Source organism: Diospyros lotus, chromosome 4 (genome assembly GCF_014633365.1).
Source record: "Diospyros lotus cultivar Yz01 chromosome 4, ASM1463336v1, whole genome shotgun sequence".
NCBI classification, from domain to species: Eukaryota; Viridiplantae; Streptophyta; class Magnoliopsida; order Ericales; family Ebenaceae; genus Diospyros; species Diospyros lotus.
In genome coordinates, this window is record NC_068341.1 from 10322849 (window position 1) to 10345163 (window position 22315).

Genomic DNA, 22315 nt, shown 5'->3' on the forward strand with positions numbered 1-22315 from the left:
TCTTCCCATTTGTTGCAATCCTTGCACTCTTCTCCCATTTGTCTGTCAACGCAGAACCTCTGAAATTTCTCAAACAAAGGAGGGCTTTCATAACACAGGAAACGACCGAAAATAGTCAAGAAGTTTCAGAAATTTGTGACCAAAAGCAAGGTGGTAGAACAAATTCTCAACTCAACACAGAACAAAGACGGTCACAAACCCAAAAACAAGAACTTTAAGGAGAAACAAAAGGAAAATACTTAATTGAACACCGAATAGAACAATCAAAAACCCAAATTCATTATCATCGAAGGTAATACACAAGAAATTCTTAATTGAATACTGAATAGAACAATCGCAATTCACAAACTTAAAGCCATGACCTAGTGAAGAAAATAGAAGAAAAATTTGCGGGCGGAGAGTTATCCAGATGGCCAAATTCTACCCGAAACAAGCTACATGAAGGAGAAATCAGGGGCGTGAAAGGGGAAGTGATTTTGGGTTATGGCTGCAGTTGCATGTAATGACTGATGCTTGAGCTTCGAGCTCTTTACCAGGCAACCATAATGTACGTAAAATATCAAGAATTTAAAAGGTTATTCGAGATTCATTTATTATTATTTAAAATTATGCCAAGAAGCTTATGTATATTATACAGTGCATAACATAATTTTATTGACCAAATATATATTTTAATTCATGTATTTGTATATTTTTTATTTAAATATTTAAATTTTTTATTATTTTAAAAACACCTTGAACTATGTAATTTCGAGTCAATTACGCATAATAAATTCAAAAATATAATTGAAATAATAAAAAGTTAAGTGTGCAATTAATTCGAAATTGCATAATTTAGTAGTGTCTTTGAATACATTCATTGAAATTTAAAAATATAATTATTTACTCACTGAACTTTAGATTGTTATTATATGCTCACTGAATTTTGTTCAATGTCAACCATCCATTACTCGTTATATCTTGTAAACGAAAAATGCCCACGTGGCTACCGAAATTGGAAAAGATTTAACAAACACTCACTGAATTTTAAAAATATAACTATTTACTCATTGAACTTTGAATTATCACAACATGCTTACTGAATTTTGTTCAACGTCAACCATTCATCATCTGTTATATCACCGTCTGATCTTGCAAATGAAAAATGCCCACATAGCTAATGGAATCCGAAGTGGCCCAATTAAATCCTTATTTTATGCTAACTCAGCAAGACCATGTTTATCTCTCTCTCTCTCTCTCTCTATATATATATATATATATAAATATCCTCTTCCTTTGCTCCAGCAACAGCAGTTGACATGCAAAAAGCGAGGTAGTGAGAGGTGAGGCAGCGGTAAGGCAAGGCACTAGGCAATAAAGCGACAAGGCAAGGCGTCACCATCGTTGCTGGAGAGTTGGCTGAAAATAAGGATTTGATTGGACCATTTTGAATTCCATCAGCCACGTGAGCATTTTTCGTTTGCAAGATTAGACGGTGATATAACAGGTAATGGATGGTTGACGTTGAGTGAAGTTTAATGAGCAGGTAGTAATAATCAAAAATTTAGTAAATAAGTAGTTATATTTTTAAAATTCAGTGAGTATTTGTTAAATTTTCTCGAATTCCGTTAGTTACGTGGGCATTTTCTATTTGCAATATGTAACGGGTGATAAATGATTGATATTGAGTAAAATTCAATGAGTAGATAGTAACAATTTAAAATTCAGTGAAAAAAATAGTTAAATTTTTAAAATTGAGTGAGTATATGTTAAATTTATCTTTTTGAAATAATAAAAAGTTTAAATATCTAAATAAAAAAAAGATATAAATATAGAAACTAAAATATGAAAAAAAAAAAAAAAAGGTGCAACCATAACATAATTTTATTGGATTCATTTTCATATTTTGCTACACTAATTTTTTAGTCTCTGTGTTTGCCCTTTCCTTAGCAATTAAATAAAATTAGCAGTCGCTATTTGATTTAATCCGATATCAATGGAATTGAATTTGATATTAATACAAGTAGTACCATATATAGGAATAGGGTATGTTGGTTTGGAAGGAATTTGAGTAGTTTTTTAATTTTTTAATTTTTCAAGTTTTATTTTAGAACACTACTCAATTATATGCCTATATATAAAATAAAACTATCCTTGTTAATATATTAATAAGACCCTAACGTTTTGATTTATTAAAAAAATTATTTAAAGTAAACAAAACTCACCGCTTTATATAAGAATTGAGAAAATATAAGGTGGCGTTCTCTTTGTATTTTAATTTTGAATTTTATTTTTAAGTATGTTTTTAAATTTTTAAAAATACGTTCTTTTTGTCATTCTAAAAAATTATCTCAAAACTAGAAAATTAAAAAACGAGTTTATTTTGAAATTTTGTAAAATATTATTTTATGATATTTTATTTAAAAAATTTGATTCAAATAAATTATAAATATTTATTAATAAATTATAAATTTAATTTAAAAAAATTAAAATATAATACAAGCTATATAATTTAATCATATATAATATATTAAAATTACAAAATACATTCTAAAGTCATTTTTAATTTGACTCAATTATTAATTTCATAATAAATTTAATTTTACTTATAAATTAAATTTTGATATTAATTTTGAGATTTAAATTATTCATAACATAAATATTAAAAAATTATAAATCATGAAAAAATAAAATATTAATTTATTCAAAATTTTTAAAATATCTTTAAAAAAATTAATAAAAAAATCAATATTACATTAAGCATGGAGGTGGTGGTAGAAAGAAAAAATGGCAAAAGACGATGGTGAGCGACCGAATTTAAGCTTGGAAGTGGCCGATCTGGGGTGGAAGGCAATGGCAGGTAGGGGAGATGGTGGTGGTAGGCAATGGCGGATTTGGGCATGGAAGGCTGCGGCGATGGTAGATCTGGGCTTGAAGGGCAATGGTGGGCGAAAGTGAGGGCAGTGGCGGGCAAATCTCGACATAGCAAGCAATGATAATGATGGCAGTGGTGATTGTGGATGGTGGTGGCGACCAAGCTTGAAGAAAAAAAGAAGAGAAAGAGAAAAAAAGTGGAGAAGAAGAGGTAAAAAGAATAGTTGTTTTCCATGTTTTGGATTGAAGGGCTAGTTTAGGTTGAAAATAGTCAAAACGTATTTTTGGCATTTTGGGTTTTCTATGTAATTTTTTGTGTTTTGCAAAATGCATTTTTAAAAATAGGTAAGAAAATGCATTTTGAGTGTTTTAAAAAATTAAAAATAAAAAACGGACTAAAAAAACTAAAGAAAACAGGCCCCAACTTTTCCTCTCTTTTTTATAATTTTTCTTTTCACAAAAGAACGATCGCACCTGGTCCAGATTGGCGCATATTTTTCAACATTGAAAGTGTAAGCACAATGGTGGTTCTGTACCGTAAGTGACATAGCTTTTCTCTGCAATTCAAATCTCAATCTAAGTCGAGAATAAGAATTGGGCAGGCAGAATCAAAGCACATGGAGAATGGCCGCACCACTAAGTTCATGCTTGTTTGTGCAGAAAGCAGAGACGAGAATTGAAATTGAAATGCAAAGCATCCATTAGAAGACAAAAGACGGCTAGTATAATGATTCTGGCACTACAGTGACAGCTTAAGTTCATGGGTCCCTCACAAGTAATGCCGGCGCTTACAGGAGAAGCGGCATGACTTCATCCATATTCATTCATTGGATGCTGATTTGCAACTTGGATGGTCTAGCTCTTTCTTGCCAGCCCCAGATATATGCACCCGCATCTCACATTTGCCAACCAGTTCAAATATGCAGATATCTCCCATCTGGATTTCGTTGCCACGAACAAAAGCCATCCAACCCCCGCAGAAAGTGTGAAGCGTTTGCACTCTTGTAGACGGGACTGAATTTACAGTCCAACATTGCCCTCTTAAATTGCGCAGGACGATCTCTGTCTTACAATCGGGCAGGTGTGCTGAAGAGAACTGATATGGGATTTTCTGTACATGTAAGGTTGGAAACATTAAGTACAGGAATCTTTTGGTAAGCTCTTCTATTTGTATAAAATAAGAAATATTGTGAAACAAATCCTTTGATCCGTTAGAAGCCAAACCCACAACTGATACAAGAAGATAAAAGTGAGCTTTGTATATCCAACAGAGCTAGGTGATCATCAAAATGGGACCCAAATGCAGGCCTCCATTTCCAGATTCCCCGGCATACAATTTGAGGGAAATCGAGGCCCTACTAGGTCAGCTACAACCTGTCGTTTAATGCTTGATATATGTGTTTATTTTCTAACATACAAGTCTATGTTCTGTAAACATCAACTTTTTAATGGAAAAAAGATGTGGCTCTACATTGAACCAACAACAATTCTAATTGCTAATAAGTCGGTCTCTAAGAGGACTTGTACAGAGATAGCAGTCACAGCAACAGAATTGTACACAAAAAGGTGGACGCATAAATTGCTACAATTGAGTTAAACATATGATCCTCAATAGTGGTATCAATAAAATCCATCAAGTGGGCTGCCTACTTGACCAGCAGTTTTCTCCACTTTTCCCTTTTTCCCCTCCAGAAGTTGAGGGTAGGCTCACAATCTTAATCACAAGAAAACAATTTTTTTTATTGTTATTACTTGCGTTAAAGCACATGCTTATCTTTGAAAGTCCAGACTTCTTATTTAAAAAGATAAAATATGAAGTGTGGGGTTTTAAAATCAAAGAAAAAACTGCATCTGGTACTCGTTATACTTAATGTCTTCCAAAGTAGTCATTATTAGAGAATTATCAGCTGGTGCTCCTTGGCATGCCAAAAGGCTTTCAGGAACAAGTACCTCCAAGGAAAAGACTCTACAATTGCAAGGTCAGATAAAGAAAATGGACACGAGGAATCTGTCAGGCAGCAGTTTTGCCAAGAATTTAAAATCAATTTATAGCACACCCTTAAATGGTCAACACACAAGAAATGAAGCAACCTGGAAAGGAGAATCAATAACTAATATATTACCCACATATTTTCCTCCTAAGTAATGCTTCCATTTAATTTTTTTTCTTTTTATTTTCAGTTGTTCTTCATAACTATTCATTTAGTTTCTATTTTTTCCTCTCAAATTACTTTCCTCTCAATTGTGAAGTGTACTGCTTTGATTGATTGTTCTGTGGAACTTGGTTTTGTTTTTACAAACAATAATAAACCAAATCAACAAAATGGATTGTTCTGTGGAACATGGTTTTATTTTGACACACAATGATAAACCAAATCAACAAAATGGATCAGACAAGTAAACAAATAGAGAAAGGGCAATTTCTTACCAGAGTATAGGAACCACTGATGTTAAACTTCTTCATGACTCTAACAAAATAAGGAAACCTGGAAACAAAAGATTGAGCAGCTTTCTTTTCTTCAGGTGCTGACTTCATAGACATGCAACCCCTAGTGTAAGAACACAGTTTCTCTTCTAAGCTAATTTTTTTCTGCATTGCTGTTTCAAGTTTATATTTAGAAATTATTCGGGTTAGGAAATGTAAGGTGTTAAAACAAGCAAGAACTTGTCCAACATGCAGTATCAAAAACCATACCAGATTTGCCACTGCGTGCTTTTAATCGGGAGGAGAAAGCAGCAATTTTGGATCCTTTACCACTTGCTTTGTCAAGGTAGACAGCACCTTCTTGATTTCTTTTAGTCACAGTCAACTCTTCAGAGTTGGTCACTTTCTTATTTGGCATTTCAACCTTCGTTATCCATTGCAAATGGACCTTACGAGTATTCCCTCTCTTCTTTTTTGGCAAACGTTCAGATATTTTATGTGGAGTAGCTGCAAGCCCATTTGCTAATTCCTTGGCAACTGGATTACCTTTTTGGCAATCAACCCCTTCATTTCCAACCCTAAGAATATAAACACGCAATTCACACCTCCCTACAAGTTCAAAAATGCAGATGTCTCCCATATTGATGTTATTGTCACGAACAAAAGCCATCCATCCTCCACAAAGAGTATGAGAAGTGTGCACTTTTATAGTTGGGACTGAATTAACAGTCCAACTTTCTCCTCTCAAATTATGAAGCACAATCTGTACTTTGCATTCTGGAAGATGTGCCATAGAAAACTGATATGGAATATTCTGCATAAGAAACAAGTGATTAAGACAGTTGACGATGAAAGCAGATTGCAGAGTGGTTAACATCAATAAACTCTCTTATCCTAGTGAAAGAACCTCTGGGACCCTTTAAGTCGCTGAGCCTGCATATCAACTAAGGTTCCATAAGAAGAGTAGACATTATGTACTGGGTCCAGTACAATCAATAAACATAGGTGAAATTTCCCTATAAACCATAAGAAATAGTACAGCTCCCTCTTTGATACCTCTACAGGAAATCTAGTTCTCTTGGCAACAAGACCACCTCACAGGACAACAAAAGCCAACGGCGCAGTTTATTACTGGGTTTGATGTGCAAATCAAAGGTAGATAATTTCAATGACTGATGGAGCATCAGCTTTTCAAAAGAATGATAAAAAGGAATAGCTTCACCCTTCAGGCCCAGGAGGATGAGCAAAGAAAGGAATCTCAGTCAGCAGTAGAACCACTAGGCTAACACTCTGAATTTATGGTCTTCTGAAGCTTGATTTATCTCCAAGAAATAAATTGGGAAAGGTTTCTATTAGGTAATTAGAAGTATTTTGGGATGAGATTCTAGAATACTCAAAAGATTGATGTTGCTCTAGGCTTTTATTTTTCTTTCTGTACCTAGGTTATTCATTTCTGTGCCTTTGAGGTATTATGGTTCTTATAAAGATGATGGTAGACTAATTTTATCGGGTAAAACTATTTATTAAAAAGGCTTGCTTGGAATCATCATTTCGTGTTTAGGGGCTGACTTCAATGTGATAAGATACCTCCATGAAAGCTTAAAATGTGTAGATACAAGTATGGGAAGAGATAATTTTTTGGCTTTACTGTGAAGGGGATGTTCATGGATCTTCCCTTGGAAGTATACATGGGTTAAATCAGGAGAGTACAATTTATGTCATCAGATGGAATGGATGTTCATGGATCTCCTCTGGCATACATTGCTTTCTAATCTCATCAGATGGGAAGGATCATTACCCTAATGTTTCACAACCTTATCTGCCTTGACAAATGCCAGAAACTTAACCCCCCCACCCCACCCTGCCTAATCTCCTTGATTGTAGAGGCATAAGGTCCAGGCCTGCGCAATTTAGGTATGAAGTATGTGCCAAAGAGGATTTTAAAGATCTTGTGGAAAATTGGTGGGTAAAAGAAGATTTTAAAAAAGGAGGAAATTGCTTCTGAGATTGTTGACTTCTTTAGTAGTCTGTATTCAGAATGGAAGTTTGGAGACCCACCCTCCCTGGTTTAGACTTCAAATACATGCTGAAGGATTTGAGAAACTGGTTAGAAATACCCTTCTCAGAGGAGGAAGTTTTTAAGGTGTAGAAAGGTGTGAGTGGGGCTAAAGCTTCAAGCCCTGATGGATTCACTTTAACTTTCTTCAAAATTGTTGGGACTTTGTGGGTCCTATAATTACATTAGTTTCAAAAGAATTTTTCAGATTCCTTTTGTTTGAAAAAAAGCTTGAATACAACCTTAGTTGCCTTCATTACTAAAAAAGGAGCTAATGACCTCCAGAAGATCAACCTATATGTTTGATTAGTAGTACTTATGAAATCATTGCTCTATCAACACTTTGAGATCAATTGTTCATAATACAATTTCTGGTTCATAAACACACTTTATGGGGTCCTCAAATAATTGATCCAATTTTGGTGGCAAAAACATGCTTAGTTAATGGTGGCAAACATAGAAAAGGCTTTCAATCATGCATGTTGGAATTTTCTACTTTACATTTTTAATGTAATCGGGTTTGGGGCTAAAATTGTGTTTGACATCTGAGATCTATTTATGAACAATAGAATTTGCTTAGTTAACAGTGTTCCTAAAAGTTTGTAAAAAATACAAGAGATCCATTATACTTTTCATAATTACTAGGAAGCCTTTCTTTCATTTTCTTTCTTGGGTTACGGGGAGCCTTTCAATCAATTAATTTCTACAGCTAAAAGATTGGGGTGGACTAACAATATCAAGCAGAAAGTAGGAATGGAATTGGTACGAAAGTTTGGAAGATAATACAAAAAAAAAATTCCCGCAATCCACACAGAAATTTCCAAAAAAAAATTGTAAGGAGAGTCTCATTGTGTGTGCGTGTGTTTTAAGAGTTCATGTCTCTAAAACTGAAATCACTTTTATGGGAACCATTAGTGATCTACAACATTTAGCAAATACCCTTAGTTGCAGCGTGGGATCTTTGCCAATGAAGTATTTAAGTTTACCCCTTGGTTCTTCCTTTAAATCAAAAAGCAGCTTGGGATGGTGGTCATTCAAAAGTGTGCATCGAGGTTGACATCTTGGAGGAGAAAACGTTTGTCAAAGGCAGGGAAGTTTGACTCTTATTAGGCGTACCCTCTAAAGTAACCCCACTTATCTTTTGTCTTTATCCATGGTTTTAGCATTGATAGCAGCAAATTAGAGAACGTTGCACAGCAATTTTCTTCGGGGAGCTTTATGAGAAGAATTCAAATTTCATTTGGTTAGTTGGGACAAAGTTTGTCTCCCTCAGTCAAGAGGAGGTTTAGGCATAAGAAGTTTGAAAACTTTAAACAAAGCTCTTTTAGGAAGATTGAATCAAAGATTTACCATAGCCGTTAAAGGTGTGCCTAGGCGCAAGGCGCTAGTTTGGCGCCTCGCCTGGGCCTAGGCACAGCGATTTCAGCGAGGCCCTCGCCTTGCACGGTGAGGCGCCAGGGCGAGAGGCACGCCTCATGAAACTTAGGTTTTAATTAAAACCTGGGTAGCCCAATTCGCTCCTCACTCCATCTTCCTCCCGACTCTAGCTGCGCCTGCATCCTCTCTTCCTCTCCTCTCCAACCTCCCTTATACATTATTTACATAAATGTAAATAAAAGAGTACCCCAATTTGGATTCAATAAAAATATCTAAAAAATCAAAATCCATAACAATAAAAAAAATAGAATTTTGATTTTAATACAAACTCGGGATTTAGCGATTTTACCACCCCCAAAATACATACCTACTATTTCTTGAAAAATTAATTAAAAATCATTTTAACAACAATGAATATTAGCTATCAAAATAATGGGAGATAGTTTTTCAAAATGAAAATATTTTCTTATATGTCTCCTTATAATGCCCTAATCTTCCAGACTTAGAAAAAATGCGCTAATCTTCCAAACTTAGAAAAATAGCATTTTTCAAAATAAAAACATTTTTTTGATTGTGGACTTGTAGTGTTTATTGATTGCGAAGAGTACTAAAACTTGTCCAAAATATCCTTTATCAATAAAACAAGAGATTGGAGAGTACATGCAAAAGAAGAAGAATAACAGGGATGAGCGAAATATGGCACCATTAGATGATGATTTTCAATTTGGTGAAGGATATGATGAGGAGGAGGAGGAGCTGCCTCAAAGTAGAAAAAGACCCAATGTATTAAACAAGCTCAATCACAATCGGGTTCAACTTCGGCTTCGACTTCAAAGCAGCGAGTAACTCAGGTGATTGAAGAGGAGGAGGAAAGTGAGACGAAGACCGAAAATGATGAAGACTTGGAAGAGGGAGAAGAATTGGGACAGGAAGAAGAAGATGAAGGGGTGATTGTAGTGTTTATATGTTTGTTTAAAACTTTGCATGATGATTGGTACTTGTTTGAGTTTGAGACTTTAAGTTTGAACTTTGATGATGTTTCTAATTTAGAATTTGCATGATGAATGAATCAACTTTGATGTTGTTAATTTAGAATTTGAAGATAATGAATCATTAATGATATGCATGTGTTATTATTAATAATTTAATAGTTTTTTATGATTTTGCAAGATTTTGAGTTTTTTTTTTTAAAAGATGCGCCTCACTTCGCAAAGGAACTATTGTAGGGAAAGAAGAAGTTACTGAAATGAAATATTGTCTTCTTTGGAGAGGCTAGTCCAGGGATGAGATATGGTCCTATAGTGGGTTATATAAAGGAATTATGAGAAGTTGTTATGATTTCTTTAATTTATTTGAGGCAGGCAAATGACCAAATACTAGATTATGAGCTGATCATTAGCATGGCTAGTCCTTTGAGATATTTATTCTCAAACTTTTATCATTTAGCTTGTAATACCCGAGATTTTTATGAGACTCGTGTGTTTAAGGTAGTAACATATGTCCAAGGAATCGCGAGAATTCAAGGGTAAAAATACAATTTCAGAAAAGTTCGAGAAAAGATGTGATTTCTTAAAAATATTGGAAAGTTGTTTAGGGGTCGATAGAAGACACAAGAAACCTCTTCTTAAGGACATTTGGGATCAAAATAAGGAACCATGTGAATAGCCAAAGTCCTAAATAATTCAAGAGTCAAAGTGCAAATATGTGGAACTTCATAACAAAGTGTAATTCTTGAAAACCCACAGGATCGCTTGAGAAACGAACCGACCAAACCGACGGTTAGAGGTAATCATATCAAGGGGATAAGGATGACAAGTGGCAAAGTGTGGTTGGCTAGAAAGTTCTATAAATAGGACCAAAGTTACCCAAACCATTTCAAAAGAGTTCGGGCCAAAATTGGGTTGGGTTGAGAGACTGTGAGGTAAGGAATCTATTCTTGAGAGAGGGGAAAATTCTGCAAAAAGAACGAGTGAGATCGGTGAAGAAACGAAAGAGAAACGAGCCTCGCCGGAGTTTCGAAACTTTGCCAGAGTTCGGGCCAAAACTGTTGGGAAACAGTGAGGTAAGTCCAATCTAAATATATATTCCAATATAGGAGAGAAAGAAAAAGCCGTAGGAACAAACGGAGGTCGAAATGGAGCTAAAACGAAGGACATATAGCCGAAAAACCGAGAGGTTGTCCTGTTGTTGCCGGAGAAGATGGTGGCGCGTTTATGCCGGGGAAGGCTGTGCGTGGGCCCTCTTCCCAAAGCACGTGGGGCTTCCTTTTCCTTTGAAATTTTCCATAAAAGTAGCTTAAAATAAGTAGACCAATATTATGTAAAAATATTTTATGTTCGATTTACAAGAATTCGTGTTTTCTACGAGAAACCCAACTCCGCTAACTGTGAACAGTACACCCGAAAGTTAAAAAGCTAAGGTGAGTGGTTCCTACATACTTCTTGCTTCATCTTGATCATTCTTAGTTTCATTTGTGTGTGATATGTGACTTGCATAACATGTGTTTCGTTGAAATTGCATTGTATCTCTATTTGTCATGCATTTCGGCATTTGTGGCTAGCCGATGGATTGTCATGTGTGATCTATTACGGGAGCCTGTGTAAGGGGCCTGACCACGTGGGCCTGTGTAAGGGGACTATCTCGTGTCTGTGTAAGGGGGCCGAGAAGTTCAGACATGACAACATCCTGTCATGGTTTCCACAAAAGGAAAGGATTTCATGACATTTGACATACTTACATACACACTCATGTATCTTCTTTCTTGAATCATCTCACTGTCACGATCCTCGCGTGGCAATGGTGAGATTTCAAACCCGATAGGATTGGAATAGAGGCTGCTCAATCAGAGCAGTCGCAGAAACGAATTTGAAGGAAGAGAGAGAGAAACGATAGGAAGAAGTAGAATTTAGTGACTTCTCATTTCATGCCATCCATAGCCAGATAACTGACTATAAATAGGCTACCCAAGGGCAGATTCCCAGCCCGGCCATTGCAACAAACAGCCAGCTGGCCACATGCACAGAATATTCCATTTGTCCACTCTGCTAACAAGGAAATACTGAAATAAAAAGTTACAGCGATATAGCTAATGCAAGAAAATTAAATCGACAGTAATATAGGGTATTAGAGCTGGTGACGCGTGACAATTCCTCCCCTGTTAGCCCTTTCTTGTCCTCAAGGAAGGCTGAGGAGGCTAGCGGACCTGGGAAACTGCTGCAGCAGCTGCGATAGATATTCCCATGTGCTCTCTTCCTCTCATGCGCCCTACCATTTAACCAACACTTGTATGATAGGTGCCCCTTGCCTGTAGATGACCCGATGATCTAATATCACCTCCAGCTCCACTAATCTCCTTACTTCTTTAGGTAGTTGTGGCAGCAAAGGACTCACCAACTGTGATCCAGCTGACTTCTTCAATAGCAAAACATGGAAGACAGGGTGGATGCGAGACTCCTCTAGAAGTTTCAGTCGATAAGCCACCCGACCAACCCTGGCAATTATGGGAAATGGCCCGAAATACTTTGGGCTAAGCTTTGATACAGGCCCAGACGAAATGGATTTAAGATGAGGATATCATAGCCTTAGGAAGACTTCCTCACCCACTTCGAACTCTCGGTCACTTCTTCTGCGGTCAGATATATGTTTCATCCTATTTTGAGCGGATGCCAACTCCCTTTTTATCTGCTGCAATACCCTTTTCCTTTGCTGCAGATAATCTTCCACTTTAGCCACTGTTGAGTCATTCCCCACAGCTGGTAGTAAAGGCAGTAGGTACCCAAAAAGAGCCTCAAATGGGGACATTTTGAGTGATGAGTGATGGTTAGAATTGTACCACCATTGTGCCATTAGCAACCACTTATGCCACTCTTTAGGGTGCAGGAAACTCATGCATCTTAGATAAGATTCCAAGCTTTGATTCACCCTCTCGGTTTGGCCATCCGTTTGAGGGTGATAAGCTGTGGACATATTCAACCCCGTCCCCAAGGCCTTCATGAGCTCTTGCAATAGAATACTGGTAAACACTTTGTCTCAGACGGAAATAATAGTCTTTGGGACCCCATGAACCTTAACCACCTGGTCCAGGAAGACACGAGCCACATCTTGGGCTGTGAAAGGATGTGTCATCCCTATGAAGTATGCGAACTTTGTGAGCCTGTCAACCACTACCAAAATGTTGTCCCTTCCCTTGGACTTCGGCAACCCTTCAATGAAGTTCATAGAGATGCTTTCCCAAGCTTGGTCCAGAATCGGTAAAGGTTGTAGAAGCCCAGGATAAGCTACCGTCTCACTCTTGCACTGCTTGCACACCTCACAGGCCATGACAAATTTCTTCACCTCTGCTTTAAGACCTTGCCAATAAAACAATTGTTTCACCCTTAAGTAGGTGTTTTGCACTCCCGAATGCCCTCCTAAGGCTGACTCATGAAGGGATCACAGTATCCTCTCTTTGAGAGCATCATCATCTCCAACCACTATCCTCCCATGGTATCTCAGCACTCCTCCACCCAAGCTATATCCATCCCCCTCCTGGCCACCTGTAGCAACTTTTTCCAGTATCTGTTTAATCCTTGCATTCCTTTCGTAGCTGTCAATAATTTCCTTGCACCACTCAGGAACTACCATAGTTATAAGGGACACTTCCCCAACCTCATGACACCTAGACAAGGCATCGACAGCCACGTTTTCTTTCCCTTTTCGGTACTGGATCACATAGTCCAACCCCATAAGCTTGGACATCCCCTTCTTTTGCAGCTGAGTGTGCAATTTCTGTTGTAATAAAAACTTCAAGCTTTCATGGTCGGTTTTAATTATAAACCTCCCTCCTTCAAAATAATGTCGTCATTTATCAACGGCCATTAACACAGTCAGGAACTCCTCCTCATAAATGCTTAACCCCACATGCCTTGGTCCTAGTGCACGGCTGAGAAAGGCTAACAGTCTCCCTTCTTGCATCAACACTGCCCCAATGCCGGTTTCACATGCATCTGTCTCCAATACAAAAGGTTTGCCAAAATCAGGTAACCCCAAAGTAGGTACTCTACTTACCGCCTCCTTTACCTTTTCAAAGGCCATGTCAGCTTCTTCACCCCACTTAAACCCTTCCTTCTTCAAGAGTCCAGTTAATGGCTTGCTAATGACCCCATATCCCTTAACAAATCTGCAGTAGTAACCTGTGAGACCCAAGAACCCCCTTAAAGCTCGGACTGATTTGGGTTTTGGCCAATTCAACATTGCCTCTATCTTGCTTTGATCAGTGCTAACGCCATTTTTCGATATCACATGCCCCAAGTACTCCACTTGGCTTTGATTAAAAGCACATTTAGACCTCTTGATATAAAGCTGATTGGATGTAAGGATCTCAAATGTAGTTTTAAGGTGTTTTAGGTGAGTTTCAAAAGAGGGGCTATAGATAAGTATGTCATCGAAGAAAACTAATATAAATTTTCTTGGGTAAGGCTCAAAGATTCAGTTCATTAGTGATTGAAAGGTGGCTGGGGCATTAGTGAGCCCAAGTGGCATCACTAAAAACTCGAAATGTCCATGATGGGTTCTAAAGCCTGTTTTAAGGGTGTCTTCGGGTTTCATCCTAATTTGATGGTAACCCGAGCGAAGATCAAGTTTAGAAAAGAATTTGGCTTGACTTAGCTCATCCAAGAGAGATCTTCCACCAAAGGTATAGGGAATTTGTCTTTGATAGTTATGGCGTTAAGTTGTCGGTAATCCACACAAAAGCGCCATGAACCATCTTTTTTCCTCACCAATAAAACCAAAGAAGCAAAGGGGCTATGGCTGGGTTTAATAATAGATTGTTGCAACATTTCCCTAACCATAGTTTCTATAACAGATTTCTGAATGGGTCGGTATCTGTAGGATCTCACATTAATAGGCTCCGAGTTGGGTTTAAGATGGATAACATGGTCAAACTCTCGGTTGGGGGGTAGGCCTTTTGGTTCTTGGAATAGATCATTAAACTCAATCAGCAATTTATCAAGCAAGGTAGTGTTTTGTACCTGTTCCACAGGAGTGTCCGGAGCCTTGATGCTGAAATAGGCTTCTCCTGGCCTAGCATTGCCCGACGCCTCTTCTATTGACACAATTGAAAACAATTGCGTTAACCTTCCCCACTTGTTCTTAAATACCTTTTGGAGCCTTTTTCCAGTTATCATCTTGCATACCCCTGCTTCCCTTCCTCCTGATAGAGTCAGTCTTCTCCCTTCTTTCTCAAAGGAGACTTCCATCCTATTAAAATCAAAACTAATAGGACTAACTTCTTTCATCCAATCTACGCCCAAAACGACATCACATCCCCCTAAGCCCAACAGCCTCAAGTCTGCCTCGAATGGTTCCCCCTGCATCTCCCAGCAGAACCCTTGGCATGTTGACTTACTTATTACCCTGCTTCTGTTGGCCACGGTTACACTCAGTGGTAGTGTACTAGCCAATTTGCACTTAAGCTTCCCCGCCATTCCTTCATCAAGGAAGCTATGAGTGCTTCCACTATCAATCAGGATCATTAGGTTGCAGTCCTTCACCTTCCCTTCAACCTTAATTATTTTATTGTTGGGGACTCCCTTGAGTGCATGAATGGAGATCTCTCCATCGTGCTCCCCTTCACACTCTTCTTCAGCAGCTTCTTCTTCACCTTTGTGTATCCCTTCCTCATCGCCTTCTAACAGCAAAATTTGTCTCTTACATTGGTGTCCAGGGAAATACTTGTCCCCACAGCTGTAGCACAACCCCGACAATCTCCTTTGATCTCCCAATCAGCCACCATATGATGGGAATCCTCCTCCAGCCACATTCCTTGTCCCAGCATTCTCCTTGGCTGCTTCCCTAGTGGGGTTCCTATTTCCCGGAGGAAACGTTCCCAATCCCATGCTTTTCTATTGCTATTTCTGCTTCTTCACCAGAGCTTCAACCACCATCTCCTGTAGCCGCGCGCTTTCTAACGCCTGCTCGACCGTTCTGGGCTTCAATACTTTCACCATAGGCCTCAGTTCATCATTCAACCCGCTTAAATAACTAGACACGAAATAAGCTTCAAACAGATGAGGATTATGGTGGATCATAAGAGATTTAAGCTCCTCAAACCGTTTTTGGTAGGATTCGACACTCCCAACCTGCTTCAGCTTATTAAACTCTTCAACCACGTCCACCATGCTTCTTTCCCCAAAGCGTTCATTCAATTTTTCTACGAATTCTTCCCAAGTGTGAATCCTTCCCATTCCCACACATCCTTGATACCATGCGTCCACCACCTCGTTAAAGTAGGCCGACGCCAAAGTGATCCTCTGCCTCTCAGGTATATTATACCATTCAAACACTCTCTCACACCTCCTGATCCACCATCTGGGATTGGCTCCCTCGAAGGTTGGTATCTCCATTCGAGGCATAGGAAACCCAGGTGGTTGGTGATTAACTTGGTCATCTCTCCTTCTCCTCATTGATCCTTCCATTTCCTCTTCTGGTTCCATCTCGTTTTCCCAGTGGTCGCTTCCTTGGTTCATTATATGGTCCCCCGGAATGGGTTCAGTTCTTCCCTTGAGAGGGAAATCAGGCAAGAGCCTTACTGCATGTTGCCCGGTGAACATCAACATAAATCGTTGCATCTGGGCTCCCAACTCATCCTGCACTCTCGCAATGGAACTATCCAGCCTGCGTTCCATTCCTTCCATAGAACTCTCAACCTTGCGATCCAATGCTACGATTGCTTCGTGCTCCCTCGTAGCTCCCAACTCCAACTGATCGACTCGGTTGTGGAAATCGACCAATGACGAGCTGACCTGCTGCAGCTGCGTCTCCAATCCCTTCATCCTGGTCCCGTCCACCATTGGTTCAATGTTATCAACCGAGAATCGGAGCTCTGATACCAAATTGTTACAACCCTCGCGTGGCAATGGTGAGATTTCCAACCCGGTAGGATTGGAATAGAGGCTGCTCAATCAGAGCAGTCGCAAAAACAAATTTGAGGGGAAGGAAGAGAGAAAATAGAGAGAGAGAAGAACGATAGGAAGAAGTAGATCTCAATGACTTCTCATTTCATGCCATCCATAGCCAGATAACTGACTATAAATAGGCTGCCCAAGGGCAGATTCCCAACCCGGCCGTTGCAACAAACAGCCAGCTGGCCACATGCACAGAATATTCCATTTATCCACTCTGCTAACAAGGAAATACTGAAATAAAAAGTTATAGCGATATAGCTAATGCAAGAAAATTAAATCGGCAGTAATATAGGGTATTAGAGCTGATGACGCATGACACTCACTTAGATGTAATTATCTAACTTGGGTGTTTCATTCCCCTGGAATATTCAACGTTCCAGGTATATCAAACGTGCTAGGTATCCCGGAGACAAGAAAGAGAAAAAGCTAAGAGGTGGCTGAAGTTTAGTTTAACTTTCTGCTATTCATGTACTATGGATCTTGTGTAATCTTTGGGTTTATTTTGGGACTTGTGCATCACAGTTGTATAAACAGAAGTTACAGTAAGGCTTGGGTTTATTTTTATGTTGTTGAGGGTGTATGTCGTGATTACTATGTACTGTAGACGTAAGAGTTTATTTGTTGGATTTTGGAAGTTACGTATCACAATTGCGATTATATTAAAGGTTTTATAATGGAAATCCTTACTATCTAACTTTAGCTACCTATCAAGTTCGATCCTTCACTTTCGTCAGTAAGGATTTCCATAATGCCTGTGTGTGATATTGACTTGTATTTAGCATTTTGTATATTTGAAAAATGGGGCGTTACATAGCTAGTTAAAAAAAAATCCAAATGAAGATTACTTCTCTATTAACAAAAGCAGTGTTGTTTGGGCCCTTATTTTTTAGGTGTAATCTTCTTGATCAAAAGTCATTTTGAAGATTCTTCAAGCTCACTAGAGGTTGGACAAGGGGAAGACAGAGGGTCTGAAACCATCATATCAAAAACCTTTTTAGTTCACTCCTTCCATATGGCTCTTTGTGAGAGCAGTGGATAGAAGCTCCCTTCGGAACTTTTATGGAGGCCAAGCCCCTCCCTGAGTGAACCTTTTTTGGTGGGTTGCTTCTCTTGGTGCCATTCTTACAATAGATAATTGAGAAAGAAAAACCTCCATGTGACTAGCCAATATTGTCTTTGTAAGAAGAAAGGAGAATTGGTCAATAATACTTGGTGTTTGGCCTGTAAGGTGACCTTTATTGCTAGATCTTTTGCACTCTTAGACTTGGACTGCCCTCCTAGTAGAGTTAGGGAGGTCTGGGTTCAAATTCCTCTTTGTATCTTTTGGCATATATGATCACAGACAAATAGGAGAGCTTTAGAAAATCTGGAAAGCTCTCTACCTTTTTTGCTAAGTGAAACATTCTCATTTATCTTTTATTTTTGGTTAGAGAGGTCTAATCTTACTCTATACATGTTCTTTATTTGCAAGTCTTTAGTTTTTCTCTTTGAGAAGGATATCCTCCCGGCCGTCCCCCCCACCACACACACACACAAAAAGGGATAATTTTATTGTGAGTTCTATTATCTTCAAGAAAAATGCAATTGGTTGACCATAGAGATAGATTCAAGGCAATTTTTATCTGAGCCAAGGGACAAATACCTTAAGTAAAGAAGCCAAGTAGAATATGAACACTTACCAGAGTATATGAACCACTGACATTGAACCTTTTCATTGTTTTTGTAAAATTAGGGTAAGATGATGTAAATGACCTAGCTAGTCCTTCAGCTTCAGATACAGATAACATCAGTCGACAACTTTTAACAGATGAACCTGGCTCACTTTCCATACCCAGTCCATTCTGTATGGCTGTATCTGTTTCAAGTTTTCAGAATCTCAAATTAGTGTCCTGGAAAGTAAAAGTAATTCATGCAAATCATGTCAACTGAAATTATTTGAAATACTACAAGAAGGATTGAAGCAAGGATCTAAGTAGGTAGTAAAAAGACGTCATGTATACCCTAATAAGCATGCCAAAAACTACCATAACTGTGACTTTTTTCCTTTTCTTTCTCTATTTACTGACAAGAAAGACCTAGTTGCTGAGGACATAAAGCTTCATTTTTACCTGAGACATCCTGGGGAGCTTCAGACTGAAGCGGCATAGCAAAACAGATAGCATTCCTTGCTGGACTGCAGCAGACTCCAATTTCTTGAGCACATAGAGCTCCCTCCTCGCTCTTGACTTGAGATTCTCTCAATTTCTTTGGCATGCCTTCGACAATATTATCTAGAGAAGAAACTGCATCCATCCTCTCTCTCTTTCTTCGCATAGCTTTATCTAAGTGGCCATGATCTTGACTGCATTCAGCAGTAAGAGCAGCTTCTTTTTCACATGAACTTTGATCAAAAATTTGCACTGTGAATTGCAAATTACCATCATATCCAAATACCATGGCATCACCACTTTCTAAAAAGTGATCTTGCACAAATGCTGGCCATCCATAATCGAAGAATAAATTATCATTGTATGGGATTAAGTCAACAAGCCATGTATTCCCACTGGGACCCACCAATGAAACAGTTCTAGATGTCCTGCTGCTCCCCATATGTTTAACAAATCTAGATGGAACTTTCTGCAAAATTAACAGTACAGTGCAATAGGAATTCTATAAGCAACACAGAAGAGCCTTTATGTTCAACAAATCAGCGGCCAGATGGACATCAACCAAACTCATCTGAAGTGACATTAGATAATTGCATGTAACTTCAAGGAACTAATGACTTCTTAACTGATTTAAACATTCCTATCCAGGTGGCATGTCAGCATTCAGCAAAAGTGGATGTTAATATTAGTAAGAGGAGAACATGGTCTGAAGGTCTATTTTGCCTTTCTATACTCACTGTTTATTTGATCCCATCTAGTCAAATAAAAGCTTGATATGGTGTGTGTGTTGTTTATGCTCAATGTTCATATAATGGTATAGTGGGCTTCTTCCAGTAGCCTATTTAGCATATGACAATGTTAGGGAAGATTTGCAATTTTGGAACAGAGGCTGAACGTAATGATCTGATACCAGACATGCATGGTATTAACCTTGATTTTTTTAGATTTGAGGTCACAAACTGACCAACCAACGTCTTCTACAAGGCTAGAAAGTTTTTGAATCTCCACGCACAAAAAAATAAGAACCTATATGTGTTTTTCCTTTGGTTAGAAAGAAGGCCATTGTAGACAACAATTAAGCAAAAGAAAAAGACCTAAACCTCATAGACGACCTCTGCATCCAAAAGACTACACACATTCCAAAATTAGTTCAAGGATAGTTCAACTCTTCTTAAGACCAACTACAAAGAACATAGTTCCAACTTATAAATTATTCATCATTTATCAAGAAATGCTTTAAAACGGTTTCACAGTAAAATCTAGCATTCAATGCCAGTTAGTCATACAAATTTTAGAGCTCGGAGCAAGTGTTGTTGCTCCTTTGTGACCCAAAGGTCATAGGTTCCAGTATTGGAAAAAGCCTCTTTATTAAGTAAGAGGGCAAGACTAAGGCTACATACAAAGAGTGGCCGTTTCCTCAACCCTCGCAAAGCAGGAAGCCTTGTGCACGGGACACCCTTACTAACAAAGTAAAATCTTTTACTGAAACCGAGCACAACAAAATCAGCCAATCACATTACAATCGCCCTATTTATCGTCCACAAATACCTAATACCGTACGCAATAGAAAATCAAGAGCGTTTTCTGGAAAGAACCCTAGAAAATGTTCGTAAAGATTGAGAACACGTGGAAATAGGCACTGGGGGAGTACGCATGTGCATATTTGGGCATCAAGAAAGTGAAAATGACAGAAGAAAGAGAATGCTACCAGCCGTTCAGAACTGGAAGTAGGGTCAAAACCCTGAAAGAAGTGAGGCCTCCTCGAATTCGACATCTTCTCGTCGTGAATCCTTTACAAACAACACCACAGTCCACTCAACTGATTCAGTACATTGGAACCCCCCCAACAAGAACCGAAGAAAATATTGAACATATTTTGCTTTGAGAGGAGCACATCTTGAAGGGCATGCGTCTCCAAAATGCTAAAGATTCATGATCGGCAGTGAGAGAGAACAGAAGGCGTGAAGAGAGAGAGAGAGAGAGAAGGGGAAATTTATTTGATATTGAGGATTAACAGGGGCGTTGGATTTAACCCGCGGGCGAGATGGTGGGTCCGTATGGACGTGTACTCAGCCGTTTTCTAGATGATTTTTTTTTTCTTAATATTTTTCTTTCGAATATAGAATTGAATTTTTAGGACCGACAGGGATACATTTATCGAATGAAAACGACAAATTAATCACCCAGATAAATGAAAAAAAAAAAACAAATGAATCGATCCCTAAGAAAGCGGGAAGACAAATTTTCCCTACATTGCCTTGAATTATGTATAATAATATAAGGGTAAATTTGTCTTCTCGCTTTCTCATATCATCAACACACTTATTTTTATTTTTAAATTATTATTATCCTTTCACGACAGTTTTCATATTCACCAGACTTGAGTAATTATTTATATTATAATCACATTTTAATCGCTTTATTTACTTTTTTGCCTCACTATAACATTTTGCAAGATTTTATCTTATTTTACTTTATCTTTTATAATAATAATTAAATATAACGTATTTATTTAAACAATGTATCTCATATTTTAATGCTTGTAAAGATAATGAATATTAAGTTAGGTTCATATTTGCGTTCCAATTTAATTTGCTCCTAAATCAAATTTTCTGGACATGATTGACATCAAATTAGGTTAATGTCTGATAATTTAATCTAAAATTTTGACTTACTTGAAATTGTGTAAATAAAATAATATTAGAAATATAGTTCACATTATGTATATATAAGTAAAAAATGTATTTTTAATCAAAAAAATTAAATAAATGAATTTATACTTTTTAAGACAAATGGTCATACATGATACTAGACATGGCCACGGTTCATGAACCGCCGGTTCCGGTTTAAGAAATCTTTGAACTTGAACCGAACCGCCCAAGGGCGGTTTGGGACGGTTCGGTTCCGGTTCCGGTTCGGTCAACGGTTTGGACCGGTTCGGTCAACGGTTTGAGCCGGTTCGGTCAACAGTTCCGGTTCCGGTTCAAACCGAATTTTTTTAATTTTTTTTAAATATTGTTGTATTCAATTTTGGTCCTTGTTCCGTTGTTCGGTTCGGTTTGGTTTCGATTTTTAATTGTTAAATGTAATTGTAAATATAAATATTCTCAACCATATTTTTAATAAAAAAACACTACTAAAAATTGAAGAAATATAAGTAATAATTTCATTAAAAATAATTAAAACAACTAAACAAGTATGTAATACAAGTAATTAATTTTTACAAATGTGAAAAATAAAAAATAAAAAATAGAATTAGACTTAATTTCATTAAAAAATAATTACAACAAAAATGTAATACAAGTAATTAATTTTTACAAATGTGAAAAAAAATAAAATATGGACTTGGATCCTACGCATCTTCATTGGAGTCGGAAGTCGCCGTTGTTGAACCATCATTAACCCATTCGTCAGATGATGATGAATGGATAAGTTCTTCTTGACGTCGCATGTTAGCTCTTTTCCAATCATCGAGGCAAACTTGAGCTTCCAATGATTCTGGAGCCAATCT

The 22315-nt window shown here is 37.8% G+C and overlaps 1 protein-coding gene across 1 annotated transcript; it reads right to left on the reverse strand.

Annotated features, from left to right (window-relative positions):
* Positions 1–3494: 3494 nt before the first annotated feature.
* LOC127799376 (B3 domain-containing protein Os01g0723500-like) lies at positions 3495–20808 on the reverse strand. Its single transcript, XM_052333364.1, has 6 exons — positions 20513–20808; positions 18766–19273; positions 18337–18512; positions 5549–6092; positions 5282–5451; positions 3495–3964 (listed from the first exon to the last, which is right to left on the reverse strand). The coding sequence occupies exons 1-6, from the start codon at positions 20576–20578 to the stop codon at positions 3674–3676; spliced, it is 1755 nt and encodes a 584-aa protein (XP_052189324.1). The 5' UTR covers positions 20579–20808; the 3' UTR covers positions 3495–3673.
* Positions 20809–22315: the final 1507 nt, after the last annotated feature.

What these genes read in the sequence shown, in the direction of transcription:
- LOC127799376 (XM_052333364.1), bottom strand. Translation starts at nt 20,578, where the DNA reads ATGTCGAATTCGAGGAGGCCTCACTTCTTTCAGGGTTTTGACCCTACT. An exon ending in AGCTCCCCAGGATGTCTCAG is followed by an intron (nt 18,513 to 18,765) that starts GTAAAAATGAAG and finishes AACTTGAAACAG; the next exon opens with ATACAGCCATACAGAATGGA. An exon ending in TCAGTGGTTCCTATACTCTG is followed by an intron (nt 3,965 to 5,281) that starts GTAAGAAATTGC and finishes TTACATGTACAG; the next exon opens with AAAATCCCATATCAGTTCTC.